Genomic DNA, 19166 nt, shown 5'->3' on the forward strand with positions numbered 1-19166 from the left:
CACATAAGGTTTTTATAGAAGGAGTGGTCGTGTGAAATAAAGAAAAGGCTCATCTGATTGGAAATGTATAGTTCTGGTTCCCTTTTAATAGTCAAACAAAATGGAGAGCAAATAGCATCCTTGCTCTCTTAAATCCTCTTTTCCCGAAACACGTTCAATTGAAAATGTGACATAGTCATTTTGTTATCAATATTCCAAAAATCATATAACAATGTCTTTAAGGTGGACGCAATCCCCCACAGCCCACAGATAAGTGTTGAAAATTATCCCCGGGGGAATATAAGATTTTTGTGGAACGGGTGGTCGTATAAACTTTGGTGATGGAGCTCATGTGATTGGAAGTGGGAGGTTTTAGTGTCCCTTCCAAGAGTCAAAAGCGAACAGAGGCTATCAGCCCCCCAAGCCTAACCTTCCCCAAAACGCATCCAATCGAAATTTTAAGAGAGCTATTTTGTCCAGCATTGTTGAAAGGTCCAGTAAGTATGACTTTGGGGATTTTAACCTCCCCACAGTCCTCAGAACAAGGACTGAAAGTTAAACAGTTTGTTCATTGTTTACACATAGTAAATGTTATTGAAAAGGTATGGATGTTTAAACTTTACTTTCCAAGAAGATGAATTGCATTCAGGTGAGTCTTTTAGAGAATGCTGATGAAAGTGTTGAACTAAATCAAAACACATTATGTGTTTACAGATTGTCAAAAAGGTTTAACAAGGGAATAACTGAGTATATTAATTTGAAAAATTCAGGAAATGATAGGGGAGATGATAAAAAAGGCAATATTTGTATGTTACCAATACTACTACAACTACCATCATTACTACTACCACACAACTCGATTTATAGCATTAATGGGAAATCTTCACTAAATCAAAAGACGCTATGTGCACATACATTGTCCAAATGGCATATTTCAAGAATTGATTTGGGTATTAAGTTGGAACTTTCTGAGAATGCTTAAAGGCGAAGATCAGATCATCTCACCAAAGGGCAATATGTTCTCACTGCTACTAATACTACTGTCACTGCTAAATTTACTACAACAATTACTACTGCTGCTACCTCTATTGCACCTGCTAGTAAGGCTAAGAGCATTAAAATAAAAATTGAAGAAGCATATGAACATACAGATTATCAAAAAGACATATCAGCAATGTTCTAGCAACGCCTAATTGTATTAAGTTGAATCCTAAAGCTACTGCTTTTACTCATACTACTAATACTGTTACTATTATTACTACGTTTACTACTACTGCTACTAAAGTTTAGGCTACTACAATTGATTATAATGCTACTACTACTGCTATTAAAACTGTGGATATTAAGGTGAAAAATTTGGAAACTGTTTGGAACTAATTCGAAACACAGTATGCCCATAGAGGTTGTCAAGCGGACGCATCAGAAATGATCCAGACACAGTTGATTGTATTAAGCTGAAACTTTCAGCTTAAAAACTTCTGAGGAATATTTAGGCGGATGTCGAACTGAATCATAACAAACTATGAGCATGTGAACATTCAAAAAGTTGACAAAGCAATACTTGAAGAGCAATTTATATTATTAAGTTAGACCTTTAAGGGTACGTTTTAGGGGATTTTGAACTAATCAGAAGGCACTATGGGTATAATTTTAATACTACCACTACAGTTGCTGTAATTAATGACGCTAAGGGTATTGAAGGGGAACTTTAAGGAAAGTTAATGAGGAATTTCAACGAAACGAAAAAAACTGTATGCGTGGAGGTTTTCAAAAGGACATAATATCTAGGTCATCTTTTGGGAATGATATTAAGTTTTATTTTTAAGGTCAACTTCAGGAGTTATGAAATTAAATAAAAAAATACTGTTTGTGTCAGGATTAAAAACTGTTGAAAAAGTTTCTCCAACATACAAATAGCAACCCAAGCTATGGATTCTTATACAAAAAAACTGAAAAGATATAAAAAAATTTTTGCATAAAAAAGTCTATGTCAATAAAAAACGAACAGAAAATAATAAAAAAAAACTCTTTCCACATAACAAGTTTTTAAAAGAAAAGTAAAGAGCTCCATTAAGCCAAAAATGAGCAGAACTAAAGTCAAATAATCTTCCAAGTGTAAAACTACCATAAATCGCTATCAATAAAGAAATGAAACTGAAAACGAACAGAAATTACAATAAATGGTCGAGTCGAACTGAAAACGAACAAAAATCAACATGAGTACGGCTTATAACCCCCAAGCCTTCTCAGCATCAGAACATAATTTGCAATTTAATGAAAACAAGTTACGTTTTAAATGCCTTCACTTTTTTCCCTTTGTTAAATAAAAAAATTAAGGAATAAATACCAGCAAACGTCAATTAAACTGACATTCCACGATCATTTCTTTTCTCTTTTTTTAATCTCTTCTGATACATAACATCCTGCATAGATACTACTGCTTCAATATAGATACAGATTGAAACCCTAAAATCAACACCCCTCATAGGCCTCAGTCCTCAAAAGCCGCAAAAATCGAGAAGAATTAAAAATTTTGTTACACAAATTGTAAGAATTCATCATAAAAGTCATCTATATTTTCACGGCCTTTTCCACGGGTACATTCTTCCCTCAGCCTCTTCAAAAAATTGGTGTATAGCCTTGTATAAATTTTGATATTTGTGGATAGAAGGAAAATGATAGAAGAACTCCATCGGTAGGAGTTAAAATAAGAGTATTCTGTAATCGGCTGAAGTTTTTGCCCATAGACCTAGACAGCCACTAGGAGGCCTTTTTTTTTACAGATTTAACAAAGACTTTACCGTCAAGGCAAACAAACAAATCAACGGTGCCATATGTTTTGAGCCTATTTTTCGCTAATCTTTTCATCGCGTTTCTTTTTTTTTTAGTTAGGCGCTTATTATTGTTAAAAACTAAAAACTACATATGAAGATCCTTTCGAAACGGCACTAGCATTTATAGTCCAGACCGACAGCACTGATCTCAGTCCCAGGGCCGTTCTGCCAGGAAGGGCAATAGGGTAGTAAGGGGCCAGTCAAATTATTCTTTTGCATATCTTTCCTGTTTGCCTTCCCCAAACTTCTCTAGATGCTCATTTAGATCTAGATCGACTTTGACTGAGCTTACGGAGTCACACTACTGACCCTCTTCCATGGAGCAGGAATGTAGATGATTGTGTAAGCGTGTACTTATCCAATTCAAACGAGTAGACTTCATTTTGGCTATACTTTAACAGTTTTTTTATCTTTGCCCTTTCCTTCTATTTCACCTTGCCGATATTTTTCCGGATGTCATCCTTTTTTATTACAATCGTTGTTTACAAATTGCATAAAACACCTATTGCTAAACTAATTCCTGCGTAACATTTGAGTCAAATCCCAGGTGAGACAGAAAACACCTGGTCCAGCCGCAAGATGAAGAAGAGAAATAGAGACATTATGATATTTCATTTTTCTTGTTCTAAGATCTGATCCCCCCAAAAAAACCATTTGATTAAGTCCACTTGTACGTTTTATTTTTTAGACTTTATTGGCAAGAAAAATAAGTCTTTTGTACGCTTTATACGTATTTACAACGTATTTTCGGGTTCTGTACACCTGTTAAAAGTACTTACAACGTACTCTGTCTTTGTTCGCGAGCATTTACTTAAGTAAAATGGAGATTATCATAATGAAAATGATGAGAGCATTTTAAATTGTTCAATAATTAGTTTTTTCTAAAGGGCAATTTGAACAAGTGAATACTAAAAAGTCTTTAGCTAAGCTAGCTTATTTGAGACACTAGTATCAACTGGGGGGGGGGGGATTCATGTCTCATATCTGATGGATTTATACTCTAAGGGGAAGGCATGTGTCTCCTCTAGGTGCCCTCCCTTTTGTACCCGCTTTATACGTATTTACAACGTATTTTAGAATTATGTGCACCTTTAAGAGTACTTACAAAGTACTATGTCTTTGTTCATGAAGATTTACATAAGTAGAACGGAGATAATCATAATGAAAATGATGGAAACATTTTGAATTGTCCAATAGTAAATTATTTTTTAAGAATAGAGGCAGTTCATAAAATGTGCCTAAGAATTATTTTCAATGAGGGTAAGTGCCTTACATTTCCCTTCTTCGAAGAGCAAATCTAGTCACCCTTAAGGAAAGGGGAGCACACATTTCCTTGCGTTTTGCCCCTAATGCCGTACATGACCCTCGTACTACTTCTCTTTTCCCTAGTGAACACTTACCCCCCCCCCGAACTCGCCTCCCACGTTCTGTTTCAAGAAAAATCCCCCTTTTTGCCTCAATAAGAGTTTCCACTGAAAGATATAAAAGATCGTTCATCCCTCACATAGTTGACATTTCAAATCAATAGCACTCCCTTTCTCACTCCACTTTTATCTTGTAATTTTAGTGTTTATTTTGCAATAGCGAAATTTGTAGTTCTTGCTAGCAAGAATTCTGTTTAAATTTGTTTTCCCTGTTTTAACTTTACGATTTTTTATCGTTTGACTTTTTATTGATTGCAATTTTATGATTTTGTACTGACACTAAAGTGCGAATTCGGCATTTTTGGGCTTGTGGTAGCCGCTTTGTTGAAATAAATCTTATCCTATCTTAATAAGTGAATACTAAAAAGTCTTTAAGTGAGCTTTATTACTTCAAGCACAGATTAGTATCAATTGAGGGGGGGAGAAAAGCTCTGTCATATCTCATATCTGACGGATTTATACTCTAGGAGCAAGGCATGTGCCTCCTCTAGGTGCCCCCTTAGATTTGGAGAAATACATCTTTTGGAGAGTATTTAAATCTAACAATTGTTCGTTTTTATGAACTTGACCAATTTGACACATGAACAATTTACTAATTAAGAATCGTTTCAGATTTTCTGTAACTATCTTTTACAGTATAAGAGTGTAATTCTTCTAAAGTAGTCTAACTTGATTCATAGTTGGCAATTGATAGCCAAAACGAGCATTATTTATCTTACTGGGAACTAATGTAGCTGTTTTTTAATGTAATTTCTGTATAGTTGTGTGCTAAGTTGAACTAAATTTACTCGAATTGAAACTCAAGCAATTCATGCACAGGATTATATAAAAACTTGTGTTAGGTAAAAAAAAAAAAAAAACAGCTTCAGGCATAACCAGGAGGTGAAAGAAAGAAAAAAAGGAAGACCTACCCATAACAAAACCATCGTCAGTAAAGAAAGCATTCTCTTTGTCTTTTCGCTGCAGCTTTTCTTTTCCGCTTCGAAGCTGTTCAACATAGCTAATAGTCAAAGGCGGCACAATTAGGTAAAACAACCTCAAGTGAGTATGTTTCTTATCTCTGAATGCCTCTGCAAACGCTTGAACCAAAAGCTAGAAAAAAAGGCACATGATTAAAATCTAATTTCAAAAAAGAAAAAAAAGAATACTAAAACTAAAGTGGATATGACCCTTCGCATCTGAAAAGTTAAAAACTTTTTTTCATTCTGACCAAGGGTCTGCGTTGTGCAGACACCGATCTCATTCCAAGAGAGTATGCAAATTTATTCTAATAGGAAAAAGCACCACGGGAACACACAGCATTTATAAAGGATTGTTCACCTTGCTCGATAAGATAATTATAAAAAATAATAATAAATACGGGATATTGCAAGATTCTGATCGGGAAAGACCTAAGTTTTTACTTGACATTGCCAGAGCTGTTAACAAAATCTTATGCTCGAGCCAAACCAAAATGAAGTCTGTCGATAAGAAAAGCAGAGATTTGTGAATATTATGTGGTTTTTATTGGTTTTAACATTATGTTTGTGTGACATAAGTGGACAATGGAAATAGCAAGAAATCAGTTCAATAAGCTTGAGTCAACGCTAGCTTGTTCCCAACTACACAAATACCAAACCTCAGTATATTTTTTCAGATTCATTTTACAGAAAGAAAAACTGCTATTTCAAGCTTTGGTCTTTTCTATTTTCAAAAATTTTGCCTTAAATATTAACTTAATATTACGAGTGAAACATTCTTATTGAGGCTGAAGTCAAACATTCTTTAAATCAAGAATTTGTATTTGTATTTATCGAATAATGTCACTGCAATATGGCCCAAGCACTAAATTACTAGATAAAAAGTGGAGGGTGGAGCGGATACTTATTCCCCAGTATAGAAATCAGAATAGTCTTCTAAAAGAAAGAAAAAATTGGGCCCAATCTTTAAAAGTAACATAACTTTGACCGCTAAATATACACCTCTTTTAGATGTTGAAATCTAAGTTCTGGCCGATTGACGTAAAATGAAACCTTATTAACTATGCTTGAATCAACCGTGCAATTTTTTTTTCAAAACGGTTATAAAGATTGGAGCACCAAATTTGCTATCGCTTCAAGTAAGTGAAATATTTAAAAATAAACAACTATAAACGTAGGGTCAAAAATTGGTTCATACAACTGTTTTTCAATCACTTAAAAACGAACAGTTTCGCTAATTTGGCACTAAGGACCTTGGTGGGCTATTTACTTTACAAAGAAAAGTAAAGAGTCATATTAAACTTGAGGTAAGCAGAAGCAAATTCCCATAATAATCAAACTAAAAAAAACAACGAGGAAGCCCTATTATAGAATAAATGAAACCCGAAAAAAAAAACAGAAATTAAGTAAACAATCATAGCAAACCAACACATAACAGGAAATAAAATCAATGAAAAACTTTAAACGAACAAAATTCGCTACAAACAAAAGTTTGGCTACTACACCCTTCCCTAACTGCAAAAGTTTAAAGCATGTTGCCTCATTTGCGCTTTACTGAAAACAAATTACATTACACATATTTGCTTATGTACTTACAATACTGAAAATAAAAACTACAGTGAAATAGAATCTAGAACTGATAAGCTTTTAGCAATTAATATCATTATCTATTAAATATTCAACTTATAATTCATTGTCATTTCTATTACGATTTAAATAGTTCTCTTCAAGGACTATTCAAGACACACATAGTTTTCAATAAAACGCAAATGACGCAGTAGGCTTTAGACTTTTACAGTTAGGGAAGGGGACAGCAGACAAACTCTTGGTTGAGTTTGACAATGATTTTTTACTTAATTTCTGTTCGTTTGGGGTTTAATTTCTTGTTTAATAGTAATAAATAAATAAACAACTTTATTCCTCACGCCTCTCAATACAAAATTTCTATACAACTGACACCTTTTTAAAAGAAAAATGTTATGGCAGGGAGAAGAGCGGATCGACTGCGGCACGATTTCCATTTAAAGTCGTCCTACGTTAAAAGTCTCGAGATATGGTATGTTTATGTTTAAGCTGTTGGAGAAGGCTTCCAGTGATTTCATCTTTTCTACTGGGAATGGTAGCTTGTTCCAGATCCTGATGACCCGGGGTATGAACGAATGATGGTAAGAATTAGATCTTGCAATCTTCATCTTCACGGGCTCCAATTGCAGACTGTGCGATCTTGTGTTACTTTGGGGAATTTTTTGAACAAGCTTGTCTTTTACGTTCCCAAAATTCTCATGAACTATCTCGAAGAGTGTTTTTAAGTCTAAGATCGTTCTTCTTGTCTCAAGTTTATGGAGTGTGAGCCTTCTTAGAGCTTCGTCATACGGAAAGTTTCTGAATCCTTGAAGTCCTTTTACAAAGCGTTTCTGGACCCGTTCTATTCTGTCAATATCCTTTTTGAGATATGGCGACCAGATGACAGTGGTGTATTAAAGCTGTGGCCTGACGTAGCTTGTGTATGCTGATATCTTTGAGTGATTGTCAAGGTATCGTAGGGATTGACTGAGTAACCAGAGAGTATTCGACGCTTTACGCATAACCAGGCCGATATGCTTTTCTGGTTTGAGGTCCAAGCTAAGAATTACACCTAGATCCTTTTCACAGGTAGATTTTGTCAGGTCGATACCTTTCATTTTGTATGAGTACTTCGGATTTTGGCGGCCGGAAATATTATAAGAATTTATTTCTGCTGGTCTAAAGCTTAATATAGATCTTTACTTTTCTTTGAAAAAATATGAAATTATTTTGTTTTATTAAAATACATATGTGTGTGTTAAACCGTGATAAAGTTGTGGGAAGTGATATAGAAAAGAATTTTGGAGAATTTGTAAGTGAAGCAAGATTTATTTTCAAAAGAAGAGTTAGAGGCAATTCTAAAAGGATCCAAGACCACAAGGGTTTTGGTACTGATAATGTTATAAGTTAGTGTGATAGTTTCAACATTGTAAGTACAATAGAAAATATTTGTAATATAACTCGATTTCAGTAAAGCGCAAGTGATCCAGCAGGCTTTAGACTTTTAAAGTTAGGGAAGAGTGAAGTGACCAAACTCTTATTTGTAGCGAATTTTGTTCGTTTTAAGTTTGATTTGTATGTTGATAGTGATGTTATATCTTGATCTTGTATCTTAATGTGATAGTGTGTTAGTTATAAGTTAATGTGATAAGTTATAGATAACTGACTAAGGATTCGAAATACAATTTATGGAAAAAGAGAGAAACCTAATGATTTTAGGCAAAATTTAATTAAAGCCCTATATAAGAAAGTTGATAAGGGTGAGGGTGGTAATTATTGGGACAATGGTTTTGTTTCAGTGGTTACTTAGCATGACTGTACTTATTTGACTAAGAGATAAAGTGATAGGAGATGAAATAATACAAATGTCGTTAAATACATATGTCAAATGTGTCAAATAATACAAATGAGACAAATACATGTCAAATAATACAAATGTCGTTAAATACAAATAACGACAAATGTCGTTAGGAATAAATGTCGTTAAACATAGGTCGCTTCGACTAGAAATAAATGAAGGTAATATTGAGTAACGAGAAGGCCAATCAACTGGATAGCTTCGCTTACCTAGTTAATATTATTAGTAAAGATGGTGAATCCAGTGAAGATGTAAAAAGCATAATGCATACGGTGTTCTTTCACAGTTTAAAAAGTTCAAAAGAATAGGAAGGTAAGTCTGCGAACCAAAACTAGAATATTGGAAGCTAAGCTAATAGTAGTGATCAAGCATGATCCTAAGACTTAGACGCTTCAGAATACAGAAAAAGGGAGGAACTGTTTACTAATAGTTGTAGAAACTCGTTTGACTGACCGTATGTAAAATAACAGACCATAATTTGTAACTGTAAATGCATAATCTGCTTGTATGTGTAAATTTAGGGTTGAGAGAGTAAAAGAGGGTACGAATCAAAGGGATTTACTTTGGGCACTTATATCGCTACCATGATGTATTAGACTTCTTCAATTATTACAAAACTTCAATTATTGACCATTCAATTATTAAAAAATGGAGTAGAGGATCTTAAGAGGGCAAAGAACTGGGTCTCTCTATAGCTCCTCTAACAAAAAAAATATTTTCCAGATTTGGTGTTTATTTTTTCACTCAACTTCCAAGAACAACAATTATTTTTTCCACTAAAAATAGCGGCCTATCAAGTATATTAAGCTAAGTGACTCTGATAATTTTTTGGAAACAATTCTTTTCTTCAAAGTACGCAAGCCCTAGAGCTTCTCAATTAAGTATTCTTCGGTTTCTTCTGTTTGATACTTCAAAGACACAAGTAAATTTTTCATATATAATTTTCTCTAGTTTTTCAGCGATAACTAAAGTATTTTTATAGGAAAGCGTATTACAGTTAGTGAATAATGTTATAGCTGGTGAATTAAAGTTGTTACAGTTAGTTAGTGAAATTACGAAGTATTATAGTTAGTGAAATGGGTTACTGAATAATTACTGAATCTAACTTTCACTCGGTTTCACCTGCCTATTTTTGCAGACCTTCGGACCCTCTGTTTTTTTCGAAGCCTCTGTTTTATGAGGCATATTTACACAGTTTGGGTCTTTATTCGCAGGGGCTGTACTATCATCCGCCACTAGGAACACAATATAGACCATTCAATCATCTTCAATAGAATGTCTATTTTGAAATTCTCACATGACGCCAGAAGGATTTGGACCTTCAAGGGGCACACACCATTGAGACGCATAGCTGTTTACTACTTCAGTGTTGTTGCGTTGATGAAAAAAAAGCCTCCAATATCATCCGATTTACTTATTTATTTATCCAACGAGAAAAAATTACTTAAATAATATAAAATAACGAAATTGTTTCCGAAAACCTGAAAGGAGTGATCCAATTAGCCTGAAACTTGCTGTATAAACTCGGAGACTCATTCAATATTTTGAAGTTTTTCAGTAAAACAATTGTAATTCAAATATTGTAATGTCTTTGGGTGTGATTATCCCAACCCCTTAAAAAAAAAAATCTGAGTGCGTGCATGTCGGAGATAGATGTGCGATTTTGGAACTTAGGAACCCGTTTAATTTGTTGTATTCTTGTAGGCTACCCTATGCCTGTTACTTTTAAAATGTTTTATTTATATATGCATTCTATGTCAAGTAATTAATATAAAACTGAAAAATTTTTAATATTTGCAAGTTGACTACAAAGCATAAATAAAAACTAAATAAAATTTACCTGAAGAAAGTCGGAACCACCTTCAAAGTTCCGAGTGATATTTTCTAATGTGCTTTCTAGCTCACTAGCTGCATCCACCGTTGAACTAGAAAAGCCTTTCTCGTCTAATGCTGAATTTAATCCAGCAACAGAGTAGAGAACAGAAGGTAAAACCTCACTAGTAGACGCAGAACAATGAAGGTTACCAGAGCGAAGCATTCTTGCATAGCCCATCACATTCCCTAAGAGTAAACAAGAAACGCAATAAAACACAAAAGCAAAAGAAAAATGATAATAAAATTTGAATAAAAAATGGAATAGGTGTGGGCAAGTCAAGTCATGGCTAATTGTAGAAAAATCCAAGACAGATAGTCCAAATAAGTGGGCATCAAGTCATGGCTAATTTTACCCCCTTCATTGCCATCGTTACCATCTCCCACTTATGCTACACCTCTCATGCATGTCACTCCACAATGCCGATAAAGTGAATGAGCAAAATATACTATAAAGATAATGAAAGAATTCCGAGAAAAACCAACAGTCAATCAGCATAATATTAAAAATGATGATGACACATTCATTGTAGTTGAAGGTTCCGGAATTTATATGTGTGAGGAACACAACCCCCCCCCCTACAGCTCTCAGGGAAAGGGTTAAAAGTTATGCCCTGGGGCATATTAGGTTCTTGTAGAAAGGATGGTCTTATATGCCTCGGCGGGGAATTATTGAATTGATAATCGGAAGACTATGTGCCCTTTTTAATACTAAAAGTGGTCAGAGCACAGCAACATTCCCCCTCCCACACACACACACACAAACACGTCGTGTTTTCCCGAGATGTATTCAATAGGTATCTTGAAACAGTCGTTTTATTCAAAATAGTCCAAATCAAACAGTTCGTGGTAACGAACTGTAGTAAGGAGCGACCCGGCTCAATAGTAACCAAAACTCTATAAAATGGAATTTTGATACCAATACCTACATCAAAAGAATTACATTTTAATGCTGATTTTAAATATATAAGTTTCATCAAGTTTAGTCTTACCCATCAAAAGTTACGAGCCTGAGAAAATTTGCGTTATTTTAGAAAATAGGGGGAAACGCCCCCTAGAAGTCATAGAATCTTAACGAAAATCACACCATCAGATTCAGCGTATCAGAGAACCCTACTGTAGAAGTTTCAAGCTCCTATCTACAAAAATGTGGAATTTTGTATTTTTTGCCAGAAGGCAGATCACGGATGCGTGTTTATTTGTTTTTTTTTTTTGTTTTTTTTTCCCAGGGGTGATCGTATCGACCCAGTTGTCCTAGAATGTTGCAAAAGGGCTCATTCTAACGGAAATGAAAAGTTCTAGTGCCCTTTTTAAGTGACCAAAAAAATTGGAGGGCACCTAGGCCCCCTCCCACGCTAATTATTTTACCAAAGTCAACGGATCAAAATTCTGAGATAGCCATTTTATTCAGCGTAGTCAAAAAACCTTATAACTATGTCTTTGGGGACGAATTACTCCCCCACAGTCCCCATGGGAGGGGCAACAAGTTACAAACTTTGACCAATGCTTACATATAGTAATGGTTATTGGGAAGTGTACAGGCGTTTTCAGGAGGATTTTTTGGTTGGGGGAGGGGTTGAGAAGAGAGGGATATGCTGGGGGAACTTTCCATCGATAATTTGTCATGGGGGAAGAAAATCTCCATGAAGGGAGCGCAGGATTTACTAGCATTATTTAAAAACACAATGAAAAAATAAATATGAAAAAGTTCTTTCAGCTGGAAGTAAGGAACAGCATTAAAACTTAAAACAAACAGAAATTATTACCCATTTGAGGGGCTCACCTCCTCCTAATACCTCGCTCTTTACGTTAAAGTATTTTTAGTAATTTCAACTATTTATTCTACGGCTTTTGTGATTCTGGGGTCATTCTTAATGAATTGGGACAAAATTTAAGCTTTAGTGTAAAGAGCGAGGATCTGACAAGGGGGCGAACCCCCTCATATATGTAATAAAAATATGAGAATACAAAAGTTCTTTACGTAAGCTAATTTATAAGTTACGTAAATCTTTTACTAATAAAAATATTCGTAAAAAATTAAAAGTTCTAGTTGCCTTTTTAATTGACCAAAAAATCAGAGGGCAACTAGGCTTCCTCCCCCGCTCTTTTTTTCTCAAAATCATTCGATCAAAATTATGAGAAAGCCATTTAGCCAAAAAAAAAAAAAAAAAATGCAAATTTCGTTTTAATTATTCCTCTGCGGAGAGCCAAAATCAAAACATGCATTGATTCAAAAACGTTCAGAAATTAAATATAAAAAAACAAGTTTTTTTAACTGAAAGTAAGGAGCGACATTAAAACTTAAAACGAACAGAAATTACTTCGTATATGAAAGAGGCTGCTTCCTCATCAACGCCCCGCTCTTTACGCTAAAGTTTTTTACTGTTTTAAAAAGAAGAATTGAGAGAAAGAGTCAAACTTTAGCGTAAAGAGCGGGGCGTTGATGAGGAAGCAGCCTCTTTCATATACGAAGTAATTTCTGTTCGTTTTAAGTTTTAATGTCGCTCCTTACTTTCAGTTAAAAAAACTTGTTTTTTTTTATTTAATATCATAAAACATGGCTTTTGAGATTGATACAAACCATCAGAGCCTGATGGCGAGGGTTGTAAGTTGTACCCCTGGGGCATTGAAGGTTCTTATGGAAGGGAAGGTTGCATAGACTTGAGTTGGCTCATTTGGTTGACATTCGAAGTTTTAGTTCCTTTTCAGAGTTGGTAGTGATGGAGGTCAAGAAGCCCCCCTCCCAACAAACTACCTTTCCCAAAATAAGTCTGATTGAAATTATACGATGGCAATTTTGTTTAAAATAGTTCAAAGAACATATAAAAATGCCTCCAGGGTTGACAAACTCCCCCCGCCCCAGGGCCCTGGTGCAAGGGCTCTAAGCTATGCCCTGGGGACATATAAGGTTTATATATTGGAAGTTATAGTGGAGTTTTTAAGAATCGAAGTGGTTTGAGAGACCTCACCCCTTCTCCCATCATATCCCGTGACAAAAACTCAAACAAAGTTTTGATACATCAATTTTTTCAACTTTTGCCCAAAGTTTCCGTCTTCATACCCTTAGATTTGTTAGTAGTAGCAGTAGCACCAGTACTTATTGTATTAGCAGTAGTAATAATAATATTAGCACTTGGAGCAGTTGTAGGAATAGAAGCAGTAGTATTATGATACAAATTTTGTCTTTTAGTTAGTTCAACCCCCCCCCCCTCCCCCACAACAAGCGTTGTGAGTTTTAATTTCACAAACGAAACTGTTCCTATGATATTCCTGATATGCCCTTTTGACTACCTGAATACCGATGGCAGATGGTCATCTATACATTAGAAATATTCTCTGAAGATTTCACCTTCACACCTTCATAGATTGTGGATTTTGAACTAGCCAGAAGACAATGTGTACATAAATTTAATGCTACTTTTACGGTTACTGTAACCAACGACACTAATGGGAGTAAGTTTAAATTTTAGGGAATGTTTAGGGGGAGTTTCAATTAAACGAAAAGACTGTATGCATGCAGGCATTAAAAGAGCTTATAAGCAATATAGGGCATAGTGCCCTATATTGCTAAAACTAAACGTTATATGCTTAAAAACTAAATTTTGCTTTAAAATTAATTCCAAGCGCAGAGTTTGTATGCTGGTTGCCAATAAGACATCTCAGCAGTATACGAAGAACGACTGAGGGTATGAGCAATATAAATATTGCTCATATAAAATAATATAAATATCATATAAATACCATAAAATAATATAAATAATATAAATAATCATTATATATAATACAAATATAAAAATAATATAAATATCATATAAGATATTGCAATATAAATATTGCTAGTGCCTTCTTAAGAGTCAAAAGTGATTGAAGGGCAATCAGCCCTCCTCTTTAGCTCATAATTTTCCAGACACTTCCAATCAAAATTTTAAGACAGGCATTTTGTTCAGCATAGCTGAACGGTCTATTGGCTATATCTCTAAGTTATTGGGTTGGTCAACAGCCCAATAACAACTACCCAATAACCACAATAACAATTGCTATTATGCTTGAAAACTAAACGTTGCTTTGAAATTAAATCCAAACGCACTGTTTGCCAATAAGACATCTCAGCAATATACCAAGAACGACTGAGGGCATTAAGCTCAAACTTTTGGGGAAACTTCTATTACTACTTCTGCTCTTGAAATTTTACTAAATCAAAAGAGTGTAAGTGTATCCAGGCTGTAAAAGAGCACAAATATGATTTTTGGGAATGGTATTAATTTGTGTCTATCAGGCCAACTAGAGGATGTATATGACTAAATTAAACACTATTATTTGCGTCATTATTTTCAAAGAGCTTATGTTGTTCTAAATTGCTAAAAAAAAAAAAAAAAAAAAATCCAGCATATTAACAGCAAGCCAGACTAGAAGTACAAACTATTATTTTATTTTTCCCTGTGTTCCTAAAGTTCATTTCAATATAAAACGGACAGAAATTAATTTAAAAAAAAAAGTTTTTCCACAATAAGTTTTGCAAAAAAAGAAAAGAACTCCATTAAACCAAAAAAGAACAAAAATAGAATCAAATAATCTACCGAGCATACAGCCTCCACAAATCAGCATCAATAAATAAATGAAATCCAAAACTGACAGGAATTACAAAATAACCGAGTCAAACTCAAAACGAGCAGAAACATGAGTAGGGTTCAAATCGCTAAGCTTTCTAAAAGCCAGAATATAATTTGCACTTTGTTGACAAAATTCAATTAATGTGCATTATCAGTTTTACATACATATGCTGACATCTGGCACGTACACAGGGGGGGGGGCCTTCCCCCCCCCCGAAATTTTGTGAAATGTTTAATTTCCCCATGGTATCTTGGGATTTCTGGCAAAAGTAGGATATTTATTAAGAATCTAGATACATGTGTGAAGCCTTTTTTGGGGGATTTTACAGCATACAATTATTCGGTCAAGTCACTGCCCAATTATTAACCCATTTTCTGTCTAACTTTTTACCTTCTTTGAAGTAATTAGTAATTGTACTTTTTTGTAAAGAGAGTTTGCTTTAAACAGCAAAATAGAATTATCCTTGGTATTAGGGCGTTTATACCCCTTTTCAGGATAAAGTACAGCTTTTAATGGATCAATTTTGGAAACTATCATTCTTCATTAAAATCTACGTTTTTGCAATAGAAGAACTACCCCTAACAGCAACCATATTGCGCTACGAACATAATCTGAGCCTAAAACGTACTTTTGAGGCTTCAGCCTTCTTCCCCCCATCCACTACAATACTACAGATTAAAATTAATCTGTATTTTCCGATACACATGATTTTTGCATTACTAAATAAAAAAAAGTGCTACTTTATATCTGCTGTTTCGAAGCCACCCCCCCCCCCCCCGAAAAAACATTCCTGCGTACGTGCCTGGCTGACATTACTTCTTAAAATTTTAACGAATTTTTGAGTTCTTAAAGCAATAAAAGTGAGAATATTTAAAAGAAACTTAATGCTATGAAACATTAAAATTTTACGAATTTAAAATAAATTTACTACTTTTTTTAATGTTTTCGCATTTATAACTTTAATAAATCAAATATTATTAACGTTTTAAGGAAGAAATATCTGAATATGTATTAAACTGACGTTGCAAATTGACTTGTATTTTTTTTTCAGTAAAGTGCAAATCATGTTCTAGCCTTGGGAAGGTATAAGGATTTTTAGCCTTACTACTGTTAAATTCTGCTCGTTTTGTGTTTGACTCGGTTATTTATTGTAATTTCTGTTCGTTTTGGCTTTAATTTATTTATCAATACTGATTTGAGGTAGTTGTACGCTTTGTAGATTATTTGATTCTATTTTTGCTCATTTTTGGTTTAATAGAGTTCTTTACTTTTTTTTTTAAACTCATTTTGTGAAATATGTTTTTTAAATTAATCTTAAACAAAGCCTACTTTTCCTTATAATGTTCATATATATTATAGGGACTTAACATGTTTTACAGGGGACTTGAAATCTGAAAGTATGGAGTTGTGAAATTTGAAATGCCTCGCATCAGGTACATGGCCCTCCGTAAGGTTGTGTAATCCTTACTCCAAAGATCAATGAATGTTACAAGCATTTCGTTGGTTTCATGCATTTTTTTAGCTGATGCCCAGTAAATGACAACATTGGCCAATGTGAACGTTAATGAATAAAAAACTAATACTTTTCTCTTGTAGTTATGTCTTCTGATTCTATAATTCTACAACAATTTTCCTATACCCATAGTTTCAGCAACTTTTGAACGTTTTTAATCTTAGAAAAAAGTTTGACTTTTTAGGAGGGTTTTCATATGTAGTGTTTCATACTAATTCCAAAACTGCACAGTATTTTTTAAGCTCCCGTAGATTTTGCTTAACGATTTGTGTACATTAAAAAAAAAAACAAAAAAAAAAATAATTTTGGTGTTGCATAAGAATTGGTATTAGAAACTTTCTTGGCAACTAAACTTCATTGTTTTTAAAAGTTCAGAACTCCAAAAACCTTTAGGTTTTTAGAAAACCATAATAGGTTTTTAAAAGCCTATTATGAATTAGCTATTAGTTGTGGAAAATCCTGAAAATACTAGGAATCCAATCAGTGGTATCAACTGGGGGAAAGAGGGCAAGGGGGCATATACCCTCCTAGATTACAAAAAATACCTTTTTTGACGTTTTTACTGAAAAATGCCTTATTTTTGTATTTTCACTGGAAAATACTAAAAGAAATTGATCCCCCTTTCTATTTTGAGATTATCCTGTGAACCAACGCCACTGAAACCCATGCGAGGCATTCTTTAACCGTTAAACGAGTCTAATTTTGTGGACATTTTTTGTTGACTGGTTTTGTCAATAATTACAGCATAATCAATAAACCCAAACCTGATGGGCGTAAAAATTTTCAATAAAAAGAATGTAACTGTATTTACCAACTTCCGTAATGAGGAGCCTGAACTCATCAAGATAGCTCCTGCCTTCAGTTGTCATACCCAAGTTCTTAATTCCCCGGACAAATTTCTCAGCTTTTACATATGGATAAACTATGGTAAATTTTTCGAAAGTTTCAGCAGTGGTGGCTTGTTCTCGATTTTCTCTTGTCATTTTCAGATCTTTCACCAAACGTGACTTAATTTGGTCGTCGAAAAGAAACTGCGATAGTATTTGAAACTTTTGACGTAGGAATAAGTAAGCATGGTTAACCTAAAAGTAAAAAATTAGAATATAAATGGTAGAGCTATTTAGTTTAATTTAGTTATTATACTTCAAAACATGTTTAAACGATATTATGTGAACTGGATTAAATTGTAACCAAATTTTAGTAACCTTGTTCCTATAATGGTAACAAGTTCTGTTGCATCAAAATTCCATAAAGAAAAAAACAGAAAAGACTTTTTGGAGCCTTTTCATTTGTCTAGCTATAGAGCATGCACATCATTCATGTTTGACCCAAAAATTACATCTTTATACCAACAGTCGTTTTCCCAAAATCATTTAAGCTGAACTGTAATCACGCTGAGGCAAACAACAGAGTTTCAAAACCATTTCATTATTATTTGTCCCAAATCATGTAATCCAAATCAATAAGACGGAAATTTCACCAAAAATTTAGCCTGGCTAAGCAAATACAACATCAATTAGAGAAGATCGTGTGGGGCATCCCTTATCAAACAAAGAGATCGTTTGAACTAATTTTTGGTTCATTTTGGATGTATATTGTCTATTTTTTTACACGATTAACCTTCTAACTAAATTTCTGCACAATGGTCTAATTCGATCTAAATTTTACTTTAGTAGAATAAAGACCAGTGGCATCAATTCGGAAACCTTGGAGGGTGGCAAAATTTATTTTTTTCATATCTAAAGGGGACAAAGAGAGAGAGAGGAGAGAGAGAGAGAGAGAGAGAGAGGGAGAGAGAGAGAAGCTTTATTAATTTCACAACAACAAAATCAATTAACAAACATAGGCACTACTAGAAGGTTAAATATCCTGTGCTTAATGAATAAATTAATTAATTAAATGACATTATCAATAACATATAAATAAATATACGAAAAAAAAGAAGAAAAAGAGAGAAAAAAAAACAACTAAGTCCTCACAAGAGAACCACTCTCACCCTGTATCTCGACCAAGTAGGAACTTTTTGACTTGTGATTTAAATGAAAAAACTGATTCAGAGCCCCTAATGTTGTCAGGGAGGCTATTCCAGAGGCTTACACTCACATTGCGAAACACATGAGCTGATCTCACTGTATTTATTATCTCAGATACTAGCTTATCCACATTTCTAGTATGATAAGAATGATAATCAGAATTAGTAGAAAAAATATCCACAAAACAAGCTGGTGAAACACCATTTAAACATTGGTATACCAGTTTTAATAACCGGTGTTCCCGTAACTGACCAACATTCAAAATTTCAAAATGGGAATAACAAATATGTGTATTTATGTATATCGTTTCTTGTTTAATAAAGTCAAGTCTAAGTCTATCACTAAAATTAGAACATTCCCCCAAAAGACGAACTGCTTTATTCTGAATTGTCTGGATTCTTCTATAATTAGCATAAAAATTGCTTGCCTAAAGGGCACACCCATATGCAATATAAGGTTAAATAATCGAACCATAAATAATCTTTACTGGGAAACTGGGAAAAAATTACGAAAGCGACGA

The 19166-nt window shown here is 34.0% G+C and overlaps 1 protein-coding gene across 5 annotated transcripts in view; it reads right to left on the reverse strand.

The window, feature by feature from the left end:
- Positions 1-19166, reverse strand: part of LOC136037977 (WASH complex subunit 4-like) — a 117835-nt gene that overhangs the window by 19399 nt on the left and 79270 nt on the right. For all 5 annotated transcript variants that reach the window (XM_065720871.1, XM_065720874.1, XM_065720872.1 and 2 more), the window contains 3 exons: positions 17425-17695; positions 10458-10678; positions 5149-5329 (listed from right to left, as the gene is read on the reverse strand). In XM_065720871.1, coding sequence (XP_065576943.1) covers positions 5149-5329; positions 10458-10678; positions 17425-17695 — 673 coding nt within the window. The remainder of the gene's footprint in view (positions 1-5148; positions 5330-10457; positions 10679-17424; positions 17696-19166) is intronic.

Source organism: Artemia franciscana, chromosome 17, assembly GCF_032884065.1.
Source record: "Artemia franciscana chromosome 17, ASM3288406v1, whole genome shotgun sequence".
In the NCBI taxonomy this organism is placed as follows: domain Eukaryota; kingdom Metazoa; phylum Arthropoda; class Branchiopoda; order Anostraca; family Artemiidae; genus Artemia; species Artemia franciscana.